General features: G+C 42.4%; 1 protein-coding gene across 1 annotated transcript; it reads right to left on the bottom strand.

Annotated features, from left to right (window-relative positions):
- Window positions 1-6702: 6702 nt before the first annotated feature.
- Window positions 6703-17921, bottom strand: MPLKIP (M-phase specific PLK1 interacting protein). Its single transcript, XM_074988085.1, has 2 exons — window positions 17417-17921; window positions 6703-9554 (listed from the first exon to the last, which is right to left on the bottom strand). Exons 1-2 carry the CDS (start codon window positions 17798-17800, stop codon window positions 9351-9353), a joined length of 588 nt encoding a protein of 195 aa, XP_074844186.1. The 5' UTR covers window positions 17801-17921; the 3' UTR covers window positions 6703-9350.
- Window positions 17922-19079: the final 1158 nt, after the last annotated feature.

The raw sequence follows: 19079 nt of genomic DNA, 5'->3' as shown, positions 1-19079 counted from the left end.
AGTCTAGTCAGCATATCTAATTGGTGTTGGTAATGTACATTGGAACCCACAAGTAAATCACTCCTTGGCACATACTGAAGACTTCTGGAAATGGACCCCATGATCTTTCACTGGACAAGGGGAAGGCAAAGTATTTCAGGTGGTAAAAGAACCAGCATAGACCATGCATGCCGCACCTCCTACCCACCTTTTTGTGGAGGTGCTTTGATACAAGCCGACAAAGGAATTAGGCCTGCTGAAGTAGCAACCAGAGAGCAATTTAGACAGTGGAAAAGTCTTCTTTCTCGATCTATGCCAGCTCCCTTGCCTCTAATGACCAATCTGCATAATTTAACAAACAAGAAATTGAGCCACATAAAAGCCCTCTTAATGAAGAGCTGGGAAAACAGTTGATTTTCTGTTGCTATCACTTGGCATGGAGGTCAAGCAGACTAAATAATCAAAAAATGGTGTGCTGGCCTGTGGTTGAGGGATCTGTGTGTAGTAGTAACAGAAGTCCCCTGGATGTACGATGGAATTTCTGCCCTAACTGAAAAAGTAAAAAATCTCAAGGCAATGATTTTTTGCTATGGTAATACATGAAGGACAATATAAACGGTTCTCTTGGGTGAGGGTTACATCCTGTGTAGCACTAAATACAGTTATTATATAACCATTTACAGGTCTAAGGTCCACCATACTTGTAAGAGCAAGATTTGGGGAGACTGAATTGAGATACAAATAAAGGCAACTCTTTCATGTTTATTACAAGTTGTGCAGCAGCCTCCAATGAATATGCAGAGGAGGAATTCCATCCTGTGGTGGGGAAATAGACGGGGCCAGCATCTTAATCAGGTTCACATCCTGAAGGGTAATATGAGATGTGGCTTCCGGCTGTAGGTGAAAATTTAGTTAGAGAATGACAGAGGTCAGGAGGAAGGAAAAAAGAATGGAGAGTGATGCTCTTATTTCTGGATTTTCACGTTAGTTTTTGTTTCTGTCATTCCCAGGTCACAAACTTCAAACTCTTGTTATAAAAAATATTCTACATGTTGTAACTTAAATATTTACCAAACATGAAGAGAGTTTGTCATATGGAATCACAGACTGAGCCTCCTGTCCACTGAAAAGGGAAGGAAAACCAGAACCTTCGCTGTAAACACCTACAGACTGTGTAGGTGTTCTGGGGCTCACTCACTCATCACAAAGGCACCTGTAGGGTTGCATCCGTCCTTTTTTGGGCCCTGCTCCTGCTTGGGTTCTTCTTCCCAAGGCACAGCCCCCCCCCGCCACTCTTCCTTAAGAGCCTGCCTTCTGCTCTCATGGGGGATGCTTAGAAGGGGCAGAGAGAAGCACCCACGAGCAAAAATAAAAGTCAGCAGCTGGGCCTGTAAGTCAGATTGCTATTGTACCTCTCCCTTTAGTTTGTCACTGTTGTTTATGTTCCTCAGGCAGAGGTAACTGATAGCATTGCGAATTTTCTGGCTACATTCCAAAGCACACACTATTTTTGTCATTCCTCAAGTTCCTCATACAGTATGATTATCAGACAAACTAGAAAAACATTCCTTAGGTTAATTTATACCCCATGTGTCCCGTCCCCCCACCAAAAAAACAAAAGTGAGAAACAGCACACACAAAACTGCACAAATATTTCCAGGTGAATTTTGCAAAATGGTCTGCACAATAACAGAACAGCAGGCTATATATATAGGATTAAAGCATGGGAATTTTAAAAGTGGGTGAGTTAGGCTTAGAAAACTAAAGGGAGTTGTGTTTTAATTCCTGAAGACATTTGAAAAAAATCATCCTAAATTTCCTTTCTCTGCTCCATTTCTAAACCAATTTTTCAGCCCATGGATCTAACTGTTCTTTGCATCAAACCTCTACTATGGGCTTCCTTAATGCATAAAGAAGTCAGCTCATTATCTAAGACTCAAACATCATCTAGCATTTTGAAACAAATTATTTTTTCAAGTTACTTTCATACTAATTGAATCTGAATTTTAAAGCTTCTCTATCAGAAGGAATGGGAGAACAAAGTAAGGGTAAACAGATGTTTTTGTTTATATCATGGGTGTCCAACCTTTTGGCTTGCCTGGGCCGCATTGAGTGAAGAGGAATTGTCTTGGGCCACATATAAAATATATAATATAGTTAATGTATATAAATCACATAATAATGTTAAAAGTTTACGATCTTGTGGGGCCGCATTACTAGCTGTCCAGGGCCGCAGGCTGGACACGCCTGGTTTATATGCTGTTTTACAGAGTGAACTCTGAGACTGTTTTAATCTCTAACTTGTCACTGAACTGAGATGAAAGGAAATTTGCATCAAAGAACTACTAATTGCTCCAAATCCTCCACTGAGGTGGATATTATGAATGCTGCTTGCCAGGGCAAAAATTATACAGAGAGCAGAAAGAGTTGCTAAATACTCAAAAAGAGAAGGGCCCATTCCATCAGCAACTCTGGCTGGGTCTACACTTGCCCCCAACTTCTAAGAGCGCATGTTAATCAGGGCAAAGGCAGATTACTAATTAAGTGCAGCGGTGAATATGCAGCACTTCATTAGACTAATTCTCCCCTGTGGCAACTTCAAAGTGCTGGCCTGAGTGTAGCCATGGGCACGTTGAAGTCCCTTTAGTCAAAATTTACAGTGAAGATTCTGGTTTTCCTTGCCTTTTCAGTGGACAAAATTTTGAGGAGTAAAGGGACTTCGAAGCAGTGCAGGCACTCCCAAGTTTGAAGCTTCGAAGTTGCTGTGGGGGAGAATTACCCTAATGAAGTGCTGCGTATTCACCACAGCACTTTATTACTAGTCTCTTTTCACCCTGATTAACATTACCCCTTCAAAGTAGGGGACAAGTATAGACAAGCTCTTTGTGTTCCAAGGAATATTATATTGTCCTTTTTATTCTTAGTAAAACCTTTAGATAGGCTAGATTTAGGCTTTAAATTGAAAGTGATCCTCAAGATTACAGTCCACTTCTGGAGTGGGTAATTTTGATAGGCGGGCCACTCCATGAGTTTGGAAAATGGTCAATGGCAGCAGTCTCCCACAGTATTAATGGAGGGGCAGGATTTGGGATTGAGGTTGGGTGCAGACAGGAGCTAGGGGTAAGTGATTGGGGTGCAAGAGGGGTTGTAGGGTGGGAAGGAGTTTGGATGCAAGAGGTGGTTGTAACCAGGGGCAGCGGGCTGGGACACAGAAGGGGATGCAGGGCTTTGAGTTGTGACTCAGGGCAGGGGACTTGAGTGCAGGGGTTCTGGCTGTGACCTAGAGCAGTAGGGGCTTCTGACCTGGGGCAGGAGTCTGGGGAGCAGGAAGAGGAGCAGATATTTGGGTTGTGACTTGGAGAAGAGGACTGGGATTTAGGAGTTTGGATTATGACTTTGGGGGCAGGGGGGGTATGGATGTGGGAGAGGGAGGGCAGAGGACTGGGGCGGGTGAGAGGTTCTGGTGTGCCAGAGTGAGGCTTGGGCCAGGGAGACTCCCGGCCAGCAACCCTGCAGGGCCCTGAGACAGGCTCTCTGCCTGTAGAGGCTCAGAGGCTCATACTGCTCCCTGCTCCAAATGCCCTGGTGAGGGGCAGGCTCTGGGCACTGTCCCCCACCCCCATCAAAATCCCTCAGCTCCTATTGGCTGGAAACCATAAACCAGCCAATGGGAGTTGAGACATTTTGCAATGGAGACAGCAGCAGCATCCAAAGACTCCCTCTTGGCACATGGAGTAGATTGCTACATGCAGCAGGAAGCTGCTTGAAGCGGCAGCTGCCTTCTCTGTACCTGAGGTGGTCCCTGGGCCATATCCGGCCCACTGGCTATATCTTGCCTACCCCAGTCTACTTTCTTTAGTTTAGTAAATTATTTTGGAGTAAAATGTCTTACTGGTAAAAGAGACAATTCATCACTCTTCGCTGAATTAAATTACTTCAGAACAAACTAAACAGAAACTGTACTTCAGTAAGGTGCATGTGATGATACAAAATATTTTAAAACAGGACAAGTACTATTGAGGTGCCACTGTTACACTTGAGCTGAGATTTGTAATTAAACATTTTAATTGTGTGTATTTTAGTTTATCCTTCCTAATCTTGCAAAACTAGCTGAATGAACAATGATTTTTCTGAAGTTACAGATTAATCTGGTAATTCATGAAACTGAAACAATTAAAAGTTTCCTATTTTTGGGAGTGAGTAACTTTTCTGAACTCTAACAAGGATTTTTGATGTATGAAAGCTGAATATTTCCTTACGTGTGAATTGTAAAAAGTAAGACACACTAAGGAAATACAAGCTGTTGATTCAAGTGATAGACGTTTTCCATAAAGAGCAAATATTAGTGTAAAACTGGTTTTACGTTTAGCAGCCACTATTTAACGTAAATTATTTTTGCTGATCAGATCATATAATAAATTTGATAGCTTTAACTTGGAGTAGCAGAGAAAACATTTTTTCCTCCATAAGTACAGCACTACAGCTGTCAGTGATAAAGTAAACTACTTCATCAGGTGACCAGTGAGCAAGAACCCACTCCTGGAATTTGTCTCAGACTACAGAAAGTCTGCAGATCTTCATATATCTCCCTGGTATTTTAGGACACAGTTGCTCTCCTGGCTTCCTTACCAGCCTTTTGGAAACTTCTTTGGCTAGTGATTCCTGTATACTTACCACTCCAAAAAGCTAGTATTCAATTTCTAGTACGTGATTTTCAAAAGCACTTTTAGCAGCCTAATTCTGCTCCCATTAAAACATACAGTAAAATTCATTAAAAGTAGAGTTAGGTCAATGCATGTTATTTCAAAATCTCATTTCTGAACTATAACAACAGAAGTCTGTATACACATGCAAAAGTTTGCCAAGTTATCTATAACAGTTTATATCCAACAGTATAAAACTTGTGCTTATAGACTGCATGAATGTTGACAGGCAATGAAATATTTTCTATTTTGTGTACACTAAGGGCAAAAATACTGTTAAATTGAAAGCAAGCTCATGCAGATTTTTATTCTGGGAGTGGACTGAAGAATTATATTCGGCATGAATGTTGCTGTAGTTTGATTTTCCTTCCTTAGTGTGTTTTTTTTTTTTTTTTTTAAATACACTCAGTAGTCCTGGCCTAACTAAAAGTAACAGGCTGGGTCTACACGTGCCCCTTCCTTTCGAAAGGGGCATGTTAATGAGCGGGTTCGAAAGATGCTAATGAGGCACCGCAATGAATATGCAGTGCCTCATTCGCATAATGGTGGCTGCAGCGATTTGAAAGTGTGGCTTTTCAAATCACGCACCGCCTGTGGAGACTGGACCTTCTGAAAGGCCCCCCGCAGTTTTTTGAAAGCCCTTCTTCCCGATCAGAGAAGCATCTTTTGAACCCGCTCATTAACATGCCCCTTTCGAAAAGAAGCAGCAGCACGTGTAACACAGGGACAATGTGTGTGAATTATACATGAGAAAAACAAATGGCCATAAAAGCCAAAAAATGATTCTTTATAATACAGAGGACACATCCATGGCCAAAGGCAGCATGTCTGGAAGTGCGGGAGTTAAGAAAAAGCCAAACTGGACTCTCTTAGATACACCTTTGAAGAACAATAAGTCAGCTTAATTTGATTTGAGGCAGTCATGTCTAATACAGAACAATTGCTACTGTTAAATTTTATTTGCTGGGGAGGGCATCTTCAGTTACCCACGTTCTGAGTATTCATCTCTCAAAATTGTAACCAACAAGAAGTTCTCCTTCTCATTTCCTTCTACATATCTTTTTAACAAAAGAAATGAATAAGATCAGATAGGTGCTCCAAGTTGTGCTGCAGATAGGTGCCTTCATACTGCTGCCCATGTTTTTTTCCCTTTGCACACTGTCAACATTTAAAATAAGTGCTAAGTTGAAATACCACAGACCATATAGGTAATATTTGATTGCTTATCCATATTTAAACAAGTACAATTTGACAAACGGAAGAGTAAATTAAATAACCACTTTCAGGTGATCTCACAATGAACATGAAATTAATTTCATTTAACACTGGAAACTACTTTAACATTCTGGGTGCTGTTTTAATCCAAATTTATTAAAAATAAAATGTAACTCAAAATAGTTGACAAGCAAAGAATATTCTAAAACAAAGCCTCTCTTCTCCTTAAATCTAAACCTGAACTACCTTCACAATAGGTAAGAACACATGTACTTTGGGACAGATCCTCAGTTGGTAAGTTGCTTGAAATTCTCCTCAGTTGAAAGGAGATATATCAGCTGAGGGTCTGCCACATTTGCTAGTGAGAACAGTAACAAATGTACTTTCATGAGATAAAACAGTGAATATTGGTAAGTCAAATTAGGTATTTGAATCAAAACTTGTCAAAAGTAACTGCACTACTTTGGAATTACACAAAGACTTGAAAACTGAGTTAAAAGGAATTCCCTGAACAAAGGACTGAGAACAAACACAGCACGGTAGATACGTTTATCATCAATTCAACATAAAATGTATTTAAAAACATAAAACTTACCTTAAAACGTCTGAAGTTGGGCAGATAACAAAATATTCCCCATATCCTCATTTTTCCCTTAAAGGACGAATCCTCTCCTCAGCAAGAGCATAGGCACCATTTTTACAGAGCTCACAATGAGATGATGCACCCATGTTTCCCCTATCAAATACTATTCCCAAAGCCCTTCTGAGTGGTATCACACAAACAAATGAGGATGTCGTGTATTCCAGCTCCACTGGAAGCAGGTATGAGAAGGGATGTTTGCCATATGGAAAAATGGCAAAATGTGAGGAAACAAGTGTTTTCAAGCTCTAGAAAATAACTTAAAGCTTAAAATTGACTTTAATTATATTTACAGCTGCGAACAAGAATTCATGCATTTTAGTCACAGCTATTTAATAATGACATTTCGACACACTGAGTTTATTGTAAACTAAGACGACCAAACTATACGCACTGTAAGGGCTTGCTGGAATTGGAAGAGCTTAGCAAAAGACTATGTTTGCATTTATATTCCTTCTGATTCTTGGCTGAATTACTGGAGTCAGGCATTTGATGTACTATAACATAAATGTAGGATCAAATCCTGATATGCACAGGAACAGCAGTGTAACAGATGGTACTGAAGGCCTGTATTAGTTTAACAATACAGCAAGGTGTTTTCCTGAAAGTTTCTTTTTCTGGAAGAGCATCTACTTTCTCTGAAGTCTGACACACAAATCCAGAGGTAGCTGAGTGAAACGTAAAGCCAACATGAAACAAATGTATCTTTACATAGTGCAATGCCACTGATGTTGGGCTATTGTAAAGTAGTCCCACCTCTTACAGTCTCTTCTGTTCCGAATCCTTTCCCTTCCCAAACCCAGTTTCTTCTCATGTCTGTAACTGGGAACATTTATAATTTGAGTCTCTGAAGCGTATCAAATACCACCAAATTGGTTTCCCAAGAGCATACAGCATGTTATTAAAAAGAAACTGCAGTGAATTACATATAGAATACCAAATGAAAGTTGACTCAGTCAAGCACCCATAGCTTTTCCTTTGAGCTTTACAACCGCTCTCAGATAAAATAATTAAATGTACTCATCATGAAAAGTAAAATATTAAGCATTGCTTTTTTAAGTTCTATAAATCTTTCCACAGTTTATTTCAAGTCATTTCAGTCCTGCTGGTGTGCACTGTGAATAAAAACAAGCTTAATATAATAATATATCACCAATAGCTGCCTGTCAACCAAGAACCAATTCTGATTTCTGAGCCAAGAATTTAAGTATTCTTGACATCAAGCAGACAGCATGGAAAAATTCTGCAAACATTTAAGGGTTATATCACATTCCTCACTCAAGAAAAACTCCCATTATTTAGGGGCTACAACTTAGCATGGTGAATTGAATAGTGCCCTCAGCAGACACCCAGGGTTATAATGCAAACAGGTGCAAGTGGATGCACATAAAAATTACTAGGCATGTGAATCTTAGAACTAACAAAGGTCATTTTTCTGAAATTGTAATGAAGCACCCAAATTAAGTGTTACAGTTTAAAATGGACCTCACACTTCCTTTACTTTAGTAAGATCTCACCCATAATCTAGATTTAAAATCCAGCATACCTAAAATAAATACTGATATTTCCAACCATTGTCTCAAATTTCTTGAATTTTTCAGACAATACTACATGCATAAAAAGTCATAGTAAGAACCTGTCTACACATGGTGCTATCCCCTATTTATTCCAGAAATAAGAGAACCCACAGAGAGTTATTAGGGATAACTTCATACATAGAAAAGCCCTTAAAAGGTTTCACATAACTTTTAACAAAATTACCAATCATGAGACAAAAAAATGGTAAAAAAGCTCTTGTAGGCAGAGATATTAATACTGGATAAAGAAACTCACCAGGCGAGTTATAAATGCTAATGGACAATTTAAGAGTGAATTGTTATGGTATGTACTGAACTCAAATATCTAATCATACAAACCAAGTCTGATTTATCACCAGACCTAAACTGCTCTAAAAATTTGAATAAGATGATATCTTTATATTCATTTAATTACCTAATGATTATGTGCAGGTTAACCTTTGCTTGACAAGAAGAAAGATTTGCTTGCTATAATCTACACATTCTTATTTTGTTTCCACATGTGGATTCTTTAAAATGCAACCAAAGAATCAAACAAAAAACCCAACCCAAACTTAATTATGGATGTTTATCATTCAAGAGATGGTATAACAAACTAAAATTTCCAAATACATTTGCTTCCTGAGATGGCTAAAATTCGTTTTTCTCTTATTTTACACTAGAAGTAACAGAAAATTGTGCACAAAATCAAAGTTTAACTACAGCATACAATCATATTTACAAAACATGACTAATTTCACTGATTACTTTTGACAAGCACACCTTAACAAAAAAGTCCTAAAAATTTTTTTTACATTACAAAACAAGGATGTACAAATGTTTTTGTTTTCTCTATTTCAATGCTTCATTCTAAAAACTCAAACAAAACAAAAAAAAATCGCTTCCTAAAGGCATTAACAATAAAAGTTATCTTAACAATCTGGCATGGAAGAAGTAATTATATGGAAACCTGCTTTAACAGACAAATTAATCGCTGGTGATTGAAGAACACTTTGTTCTTCAAAGCTGGTAGGCACTTCCATATATCCAGAAGTGTATCTTACCCCATTACTACTTTTCCCTCCCCATACATAAAAATATCCCATGCAGTAAAAAAAGTCAGATAAAAAGGTGGACATTTGTTCAAATAAAAGCATTAGCTAGGGTCTTGATTATTGTTCATTTTGTGTAAGTCAAGTGTAAAGATTCTGTCCCAAAGTTTTCCTGACAGATGAAGTTATTTAACTTTTAGAAATGTTAACTGAAATACCTCCCTTTTTTACCAGTATATGTTGTTTGCTCACTGCTGTATTGTTGGTTTATGTCTGTAACAGAAACTGGCTCTAGGCCAGCCCATGGGTCCTCAAGCATTGAAGGTCTGTAATAGTTTTCCACATCATTAGACACTCTTTTCTCTCTGCCATGCGCTGTACCAAATGGAGTAGATGTCCTGGGTGATCCCTTTGGAAGAAAACCATCAGGTAAAGAACATTATCTTCCTCAGAAGAGTTTAGTTTGTATATCAAGGTTCATCACAATTTTTTCTTGGGAACAGTGATGTGCCACTTTACACTGATATATAACTGTAGAAAGAAACTACTGAGACTATTTTAATAGGCTACACAGGCCTAAAATATGTCTAAATGAAAAACTGAAAAAAAAGCCAGATTAAGGTTGGGAAAGAGCTATGCCAAAACAGCAAAATATAGACACTACAAAAAATTAAGGGCAGAGGGTTTTATCTATGCTGTACAAAGCAGACACAAACAGTTGACCCAACAATCTTATAGCAGGGAACATATTTACGTTAAACTGATTGTTTTTAATTTCTACATAGAAGATTCCCTTCTTCTATTGTTACTACATAAAACTGTGAATTAAGTGCAGCACAAACTGCTTACGAGAGACTACTTAGATGTCTGTTGGTGCTTTTGAAAATTAAATGTTGTCAAAGTGCAGACAAGTTACATTAAAGGTACATCATCTTAATTATGCTCACTTATTACCGCTGCAAGTACATAACCATACTGAACTATACTGAAGATAAGAGATTTCTCAGTTTAGAAAAACTCCAAATTTGTTTTCTATGTACATTTGACAGTCTGAGGTCATTGTTAAGTTCACAATTTCCTCTGTAAGGTTAGTGGCTTTTTGTGTATATCTAGCCCAGGAGTCATCAACCTGAGGCTCTTCAAGGAGTCATTTGTGGCTATGGATACTGCTGCTGTCACTGACTCCTCTTGGGGCTCCCTGACCTACCACTGCTGAAATAATGGAATTCAATTTAATTGGTTTAACAGCTGGCAGGGTATTTAACAGGATGTCGGGAGGGATCCAGCTGTTAAACGAATTAAATTGAGTACCATTACTTCAGATATGGCAAGACAGGGAGCTGCCTGAGCTGCAGGTTGGGCAAGTACTAAGCCTACAGGAAAGCTAGGGGAAGGGCTGCCTGTGTCTGCCCCTCCTAGAGCTGCACAGTCTCGCTGAAGAGAAGGAGGCAGCAGAGGAGCAATGGCAGCAGGCACAGCTGTATGAGCTCATCAGGTGAGGCGGGTTAATCCTGAGGGTGCAGGGGGACAGGGTTTGGGGCTGAGAGGGGTTAAGCCTGGCAATGGAGGGGCAAGTTTGGGGGCTGAGGTGGGTAAATCCTAGAGATGGGGGTGGGTTTCTGGGTCGGGGGTGGGAGGATCAGCCTGGGAATGGCAGGTGGCATGGAAGGTTGATGAGAACATTGCTCCTTCCTGTTCATGAGCCTATCGCCAGGTACTGCATTTTCCTTGTCCTTATATGCTCACCAATCCAGGGGTGAAAGTAACAAACTTTCTAACTGGTGCAAATCATTGCGTGTGCGCTGTTATTAAAACATGGTTACAGAAAGTACAGTTTGACATTATTTATTTACAACTGTCTTGTATTCACATGCATTGTGGCTCTTAAAATATTGATTTTGTAATTGAATTTCGACAAATGGCTCGTCACTATTTTGGTTACAGACCCCTCCCCCGCACCCAGTCCAAGGCCCTTCACACAACCACCACCAAGATTTTAAGCTCCAATTTGGCGGAAGAACTTGGAACAAGACATGCTGCTCAGGTATGACCACGGTGCCCAATATGTTAACCACTTGCAGTAAACAGGACACTGTGGTGTGTTAATTGTGGCTCAGGAGCCGCATACGGCTGTAACAGTCTTTAAATGTGGCTCCTTCTAGAGCCACATGAAGGGAGTGCTGTCTGCCTGCTCTGTGCACATGCTCCACTGATTGGTGGGAGAGGCACATGGCAGCCCCAGTGCCCCCAGAGGCCACAGCAGCTCTGGCAGCAGCAGCCCTGGCCATTCTGGTGGCCCCAGTGGCTGCTTCAGTGAGTCACCGGCATTCATTTAGAATGGTGGGGAAGTGGGGGTGCTGGCTCTGGGGGAGAGAGAGGGTATTTATTTAGAGCAGGGGTAGCCTGTGGTGAATATGGAAGGATGACAACCACAAAGTGGCAATCTTCGAATTCTTATTGCATGCCACTGGTCTATGAAGATTAACAGTGGCACAGAAATTACGTATCTAAAAGATACTAGACAGCAAAAAGTTTTCCTTCCATACAGACAGGGGCAATGTGTATGGGGGCACAAGGGATCACAGGCTCCCCAAACGCAGCAAGCAGGAAGGGCAAAGGGCCAGACAGCAGCTGCCAGGAAGACTAGCAGAGAAGGGGACCTGGCATTCGCAGCAGGGGTCTGATCCATACCCCACCACCCCTCACTCACTGACAGTAGCAGGGGAAGTGGAGTGACACAACGCCAGCTTGCTTTGCTCCCCCAGCCATATCACTCCACTCCCTACTGGAGAGTGCAGGGCTGTCCTGCCTGCTTTCCCCCAACAACAGAGCTGGATGACCAGAGCAAGCTGGGGCCATGTCATTTTGCTTCCTCTACCACAGCTGGTGGGTGGGGGAAGGAGGGAGAATATCACTGCTGCCAGCACTGCAGTCTCACCCCACTAGTCCCCCAGGCCACTTCAGTAGGGGAAGAAGTAAATAATCCCTACATCTACCCACATAGGAGGAACTGGGAATGTTGGGGACATCCATCCTCCCAAAACCTCAATTCTTAAAAAAAAAAAAAAAAATCAGGTGCTGCAAAGGAGTGTTCCCAATAGGCAATTTTCCAGCGTGTACTTGATGTTTGATGGCACTGGGAGCACATTCCATAAATGGGAATATGCAGAAATCACCATGAAGAACATCAAAAATTTTTTCACACCGTTCTTTACCAATCCATGTAATCACAATTAAATTATGTGGATATGACTAGGATCTGACAGATGGAGAAGTAGAATATCAGTGATGTCACAATTTTTGTATCAGCGCCCCAAGTCATAAGAAAAATTAAGAAACATACAAATACATAAAAGAATAGCTGTTAATTAAATTTCATAAAGCCCGCCATAAGACATTAGTAGGTTTATAAGTGTTTCCTGGACCAAGTCAATAAAAACTAGCAAAAAAGACCGATATTAGAGACACTCATTAAGCATGCATATTAAAGAGCAAAACTGGGTATTTCTAGACTTCAGAAGACTGCTCAAAGAGATGCTTCACTTTTCTCAAATGCTGTCATCTAATTTAGTAGCTCCCAGTCGCTACATCAAGGATTTTTTAAATTCTTTTTGCAATATTCTGCCTATAAACCACAGCATTCAGAAGACAATTTATTCAAACTCAAAATTTCTTAAATAATTGGATTTGCAGTACATATATTTTGAAGGGATGGCTGCCCTGGGCTGTGTCTAGACGAACACTGAGCTTCGAGGGGGGATGGTAATTAAAGTGTCAGGAGATTACTAATGAAGTGCGGCGGTACATATGAAGCACTTCATTAAGCTAAATCTCCCCGACAGCAACTTCAAAGCGTAAAACTTCGAAGCGCCAGCTTGTGTGTAGCTGCAGCTCAAGGAGTAAACGGACCTTGATTTAGCAAGGAAACTTTGAAGTACCTGCAGCTGACCTGCAGTTACACGCAAGCCTGCACTTCGAAGTTTCACACTTTGAAGTTGCCACGGGCTAGATTTAGGCTAATGAAGTGCTGCATGTGCACCACAGCACTTCATTAGTAATCTCCTGACACCCTAATTACCATGCCCCCTTCGAAGTTCGGGGCTAATCTAGACATTGCCCTGGAAAAATGTATTTAAAATTCTAACCCGCACATCTAGATATGAGACTCAATCTGTAATAAGGTGGGGTGTGACGTTAAAGAATCAGTTTAACTAACTCCATGTGTTGACACTGTTTTGGAATAAAAGTATCATCTGAATTAAACTAATTTGGAATAAACCATTCATTCTGGAATAAGAGCATCCACATATTAATTACAAATCACTGTTCTGAAATAACTATGTACGTAGATGTTCAGATCTTAATATATTTACCCTGACAAGTACCTCCAAACACAATTAACGTTAATTCTTTATTACTGAGAGAGCGTGGGGAAAAAGAAGACGTTTCATAGCACCATCCTCGTGGGTAACACTATCCAGTACTGCCTGTCTTGGAGTGAATCTATTCTTGCATCAATTGTCCTTTGAATAGAAAGTGTGAGACTGTCTATGCAAGCAAACGCTCTCTAGCTCACACGGTTTAATACAATTTTAAATGTAGTTATAATGCCTAGAAAGAGAACCAGAGTCACTCCCCTTCCTAATTTCCACTCAGTTTCCTGATTTGCCATCTCAGAGGTGCTCAGGGTTTTCAGCTGCTTGCAAAACATGATACTATTTCACCAGATTTGGCACTTCCTGTAATAACACTGAAATTGGTTGTCCCATCTTCACATTTTTGCATTCTCAATTAATGAAGGAATTGGGGTTACCACTACTGTCCACAATGGGACATTTACCTGATGACAGAATCTCTGTATTCAAAAGTCTTACTAGTGACTACATCCAAATGTTTAATCAAGTTAACACAATAAGGTGTTAGTGGAAGTAGGAATATTTACGGCAGAAAACTAAGTCAGAGACAGCAATGATGCGTTTACAGGACAGAGAAATAGAATCCTCTTTCCAATGGAAACTTGAACTTTTGAGCAAACAGTGGGATCAAACTGTTCAGTATTCGTCTAGGACATGTTATGGCACTGCTTGGAGTCATTTTTTCTAGAGGTTATTATGAAATAGTTTCCCAAATGCATAGTTCAAATTAGGGCTATATAATTCAGTTTAATTTGTTAACTGATTGAATGGTGGAGGAAGGAGGCCCCTTCCAGTGGAGGGAGGCTGCTCCAGCTAGGCTGGAGTGCCTCTCTCCCCTCTGTGGAAATGAAGGATGACCCAGGCTGGGCCTGCCACAGACAGGAGCTGCTCTGGCCAGGCTGGAGTGCCCCCTGCTCACGGTGCTCTTGGGGCTGCCATGGACCAGGGCTGCTATGGCTGGGATGGAGAGCCCCTGCCCATGGTGTCCCCAGGCTGGGCCTGCCACGCTTGAGCTGGAGCATCCCTCACCCGTGACAGGCGTTGCAGGGCTGGAGCAGCCCCCTGCCCGTGGCAGACAGGGAGCTGCTTCAGCCTCCACCAGTTAACTGTAACTGGTAAGCCTCATCCCTTAACTTCCCTATCTCTCATCTATTGGGCTGCTGCTACACTACCATTGTTCTGTCATGGGGGTGGGAGGAATGGTAATGAGGCAATTCAAAGCAGGCTAATGAGGTGCTGACATGCATATTCAGCACCTCATTGGCACAATGACAACCACGAGAACAAACATCGAATTTCAGATCTACAGTGAACATGGGGGCAGCTTTGAAATAAGCACCCCACTTTGACATTCCCTTACTCCAATCTAGTAAGGGAGTGTCGAAGCAGGGCACTTATTTTCAAAGCTTCCCCCATCTTCACTGTAGATCTGAAATTCGATGTTTGTTCTCGTGGCTGTCATTGTGACAATGAGGCACTGAATATGCACGTCAGCACCTCATTAGCCTGCTTAAAATTGCCTCAGAACCATGACCCCTCTGATGGAACAACAGCAGTGAAGCAGCAGCCTTACACTGTCTATGCCGTGCTGCAACCCTGTCACTAAAAGTTGGACAGAGTAAATACTTTTTTCCAGCCCCTAGAAGCACTCAATTTGTCACTCAACTGGCAGCTTGCACAAAGGCTATGTCTACACTGCATATTTTTTTTCAAAATTGCTTATTTTGATGTTTTAATGTGTAAATAAGTTATGCTGGAAAATCACGTTCACACAGCCACAGCATTATGAAATGGAAAGTTCTCATTTACCTCCACAGTTCACAACATAGCACTGCAAAGGGAGCCTTTAGATAAGCTGATAATAGCTGTGTTTTGTTCACTTGCGTTCCTTTTTGACCTTGAAAGGGGGTAGGGGCAGGTCAGCAAAAGAGATTCCCAGAGCCAGAGTAATTATTTTGAGGGAAAAAAACCCCTCTTATCTCAAATTATCCTGCTTGATGAGAGAATTTTTTTTTAGAAGATTTTTCTGGGAAAGAAAAAGATGTAGACAAGCCCAGAGTTGTAGGGACAGAATCAAGACTGCCAAAATACAACTTCTTTCCTGTGCCTAGTTATGTATTATGTACTTGTGCAACTCAAAGTATAGTTAAACTTCGTTATTGTTCTTATCTACCAGACTTAAGTCTAAAATCATTAACTGTCTCCTCGGCACCTTGTAGATGTCAGCCCCTCTCTCCAATGCAAATTTCCATCTTTTATTCATTTACTTGCACAAAGAAAACACTGTGAACAAAATAACTTGACCAACAACAATTTTACCAAATTCAACAACTAGCCATAACGTCCAATGCTGTAAGCACAGTCCCATGCCAAAAGACACTTTAAAAAGGCAAAAGCAGAGTGATTTAGCATGAAGGCCCATGCACAATTTTTCAGGCACTATTAAGTTTTTTTTTAAACTAAGCTAAAAACCAATACATATTTCTATAGTTGCTGGGAATTGTATTTTGAATGGCTTTAATAATCATTTTTAAGTGATTAAGTTATTTTAAAATAATAGAGAGGTAGATGAGTTAGTCTGCATCTTCATAAACAACAAGATGTCTTGTGGCACCTTACAGACTAACACACATATTGGAGCATAAGCTTTCGTTGGCAAAGACTCACTTCTGCATCTGAGGAAGCGGCTCTTTGCCCACGAAAGCTTATGCTCCAAAATATATATTAGTCTGTAAGATACCACAGGACTTCTTGCTGTTTTTAAAACAATAGTAAACCAGTGTTTGACTTAAAAGTTCTCTATACCTACATATCAGCTATTGGGATGACCATGACATTTCTATAGTGTGTGCACATTCTGATAATTTGAGTTCTGTACCCCCCATCTCTTTTTAAAAATCAAAATTCAAGTTAATTACTACTGACAGTAGTAGTAAAGAAATATTCCATGCCCACAGGCATTACTTTATTATCCCCATACAGAAACTAGCTACAATTCAATTAGTATAGTAATTCACCACTTTAAAATTGGAAACTTAACCCCTCAAAACTTGTTTTAAAAGTTCCTTTTTCAGCTTTGAAATTAGCTTGTCATTTCAGCAGCATCCCACCTGTCTGTACCCAATCTCCCACTTGAATCAACTCCTTGAGTAAAAGGTCTTGGCCAAAGTTACAGATATTCAAATCCATCTCAAATCTTAAATTCATGGCATCCAACCAGTTCTGAGGCAATAACCATTATAGCGACTACTTCTATTGCGCATTAGCCACATTCTTCTTAAAATATATATTTATTGTTCAAGCCAACCAAGCACACTCAACTGGCCAAATAGCCACAGGTGGCTGATGTATTGGACACCAGGATCTTAAACAAACAAAAACAAACTCCGTAAAATTAAGAAAAAAGAGATAACATAAGGAGGAACAGGTCTGAGCTTCCATGCCACTTTCTTACCACAGCACCATGCTAGGTCAGGGAGAGAGAATACTCCTGGGGTTCTTGTCTCTCTCCCAGTCCCCAAAGGCCTGGAAGGGGATCTTGCTTTGCGTCAGTGTGCCTCCCTCTCAGAAAACAGGGAAGGCGTCGGCTATGTGAATCAGTCGCTAGCCTCTCTCTAGTACGGCCTGTGTGTGCGGGGAGAGTGGGGTGATTTCACTCTGTATTACAAAATAGACTATCCCTCTTTTCATGGTACCCGAAGAGGAAACTTAGGAAAAGGGGTGGAAATCGCGAGGGTGGGGGGCAGTTGCGTGTTTCAATTATCCATTAATTTCCTTCCCACACACGCACAGCAGCCGACGCGCCAAGGAATACAGCAGCGCCAGGCGCTGTGCAGGGCAGCTCCCCCTCCCATACCTGGTAGTGTCTCTGGTAGCCCCCCGGCGAGGACTTGTATTGCTGCGGGTGGTGCGGCGGACGCTGCTGGGCCGCGGCCGGGCAGGTGGTGCCGTAGGGAGCCGAGAACCTGGGGCTGGCGCTGTGCGGCCGGCGCGGGCTCTGACCCCCAGGAGACGGGCTCCCGAACCGCCCGCCGCCGCCGCCGCCGTGGAAGTTGTGGCCTCGGGGCGAGTAGGGCCGAGGCCGGTGACCGTAGGGCGGCGTGTGGTGGGGGCTCCCGTAGCCGCGCGGGGAGGGTGGCAACGGGCCCCCGCCGCCGGAGGGAGGGCTCCGAAACCCGCCGCCCCAGGGCCCCCCGCCCGGGTACGGCGGGGTGGGGGGGCGGAAGCTCTGCCGGTGCATGGTCCCGCGGTGGCGGCCTCACAGCCCGACCGAGCCGAGAAACGGTAACTGCGCAACAGCCCCTCCCAACCGCCGGCCAGAGAGACGGCGGCGGCGCACTGCGTGCTCGCGCGCGCGCGGCGTGCCGGGACGCGGCTCGCTGGGGGCCGTCGCGCTCCGTGCCGCGACCAGGAGGTTCCGGACTCAGAGGTTCCGGGGAGGCTGAGGGGAAGGAGGCACAGAGCACCAGGCCAAAGTACCTCCAGGGGCTCCGCAAGGGGCGCTTGGTTCCGCTCGTGCTGGCAGTTCAGTGCCTCTGGCTCTTCGGGGTTGCTTTCTCCTGGGGGAGGGCAGAGGTGAAAACAAATAGCTTAAATGTCTTAGAGGTATTGCCATATGGCAACCCCCCGTGGAGGGACTCCTCAAGGCAGGAGCTTGGGGGTGGTGATACCAGAGTACCTGTAAGAAGTTTAAGTGTAGGGGGCACAAGGCAGGAGGTTGGGAAGTGTGTGAAAGCTAAGGGCAGGAGGTGGGGGCTCAGGGCAAGAGGTGGGAATATGGGGGTTGCAGGAGTCAGGACTGAGGATGAGGAGGAGCTGGCTGGGGATTGGGCACGGGTCTGGGAGGGTGCAGGAGCAGTCTCGGGTTGGGCACTCTGACTGGGAGTGGGATGCAGGAGCAGGCAGAGGGTGACGGTTTGCGGGGAGAAGCGGTCTGGGTGTGGGGGCCTCTGGGCAGTGTTACAGCCTGCACTCAGTCCAGTAGAATGCTGATGTACGTCCCGTAACTTTCTGTAAGCTTTGCAAGGGTCGTTGGCTGTATGACCCTTAAGCTTTGTAACAGTATATTTGTGTTATATTTGTAGCATTATTGGATATGTTGTTTCATAAGCTCTGTTTTGTATCAGCTGCTAGGTCTATATTAAGTATTGTAAGTTAGTAAAAATTGTTCATAGATATCATGAGTCTTTAAGAAATCCTGGCTGTTCCTTTATAAAAGAATTTGCTTTCTCTGAAGTGAGTGTTCCTTTGTGTAAGTAAGGAAATTGTGAATGTGGGTGTACGTGCAATGGAATCAGTCCTTGAAGTCAGCCTGCCTGGACAACCAGCTGCCAGAAGCTCCTTGATGGCCAGAGAGGAGCTGAGCTTTGCAAAAGAACCCACACAAGAAAGAGAAGGAAGCCCCAATCAAGAGAAAATCAAAATCCCATCTGCTGTTAGCTGATGACTCACGGTCAGACAGTCTCCTGGGGCAGTGGCACAGGACAAGAGCTATGGAATGAAACATATAAAAAGATGGA

The sequence above is a fragment of the Carettochelys insculpta genome, chromosome 2 (genome assembly GCF_033958435.1).
Source record: "Carettochelys insculpta isolate YL-2023 chromosome 2, ASM3395843v1, whole genome shotgun sequence".
NCBI classification, from domain to species: Eukaryota; Metazoa; Chordata; order Testudines; family Carettochelyidae; genus Carettochelys; species Carettochelys insculpta.
This window is presented reverse-complemented; position numbering and strand designations above follow the sequence as displayed.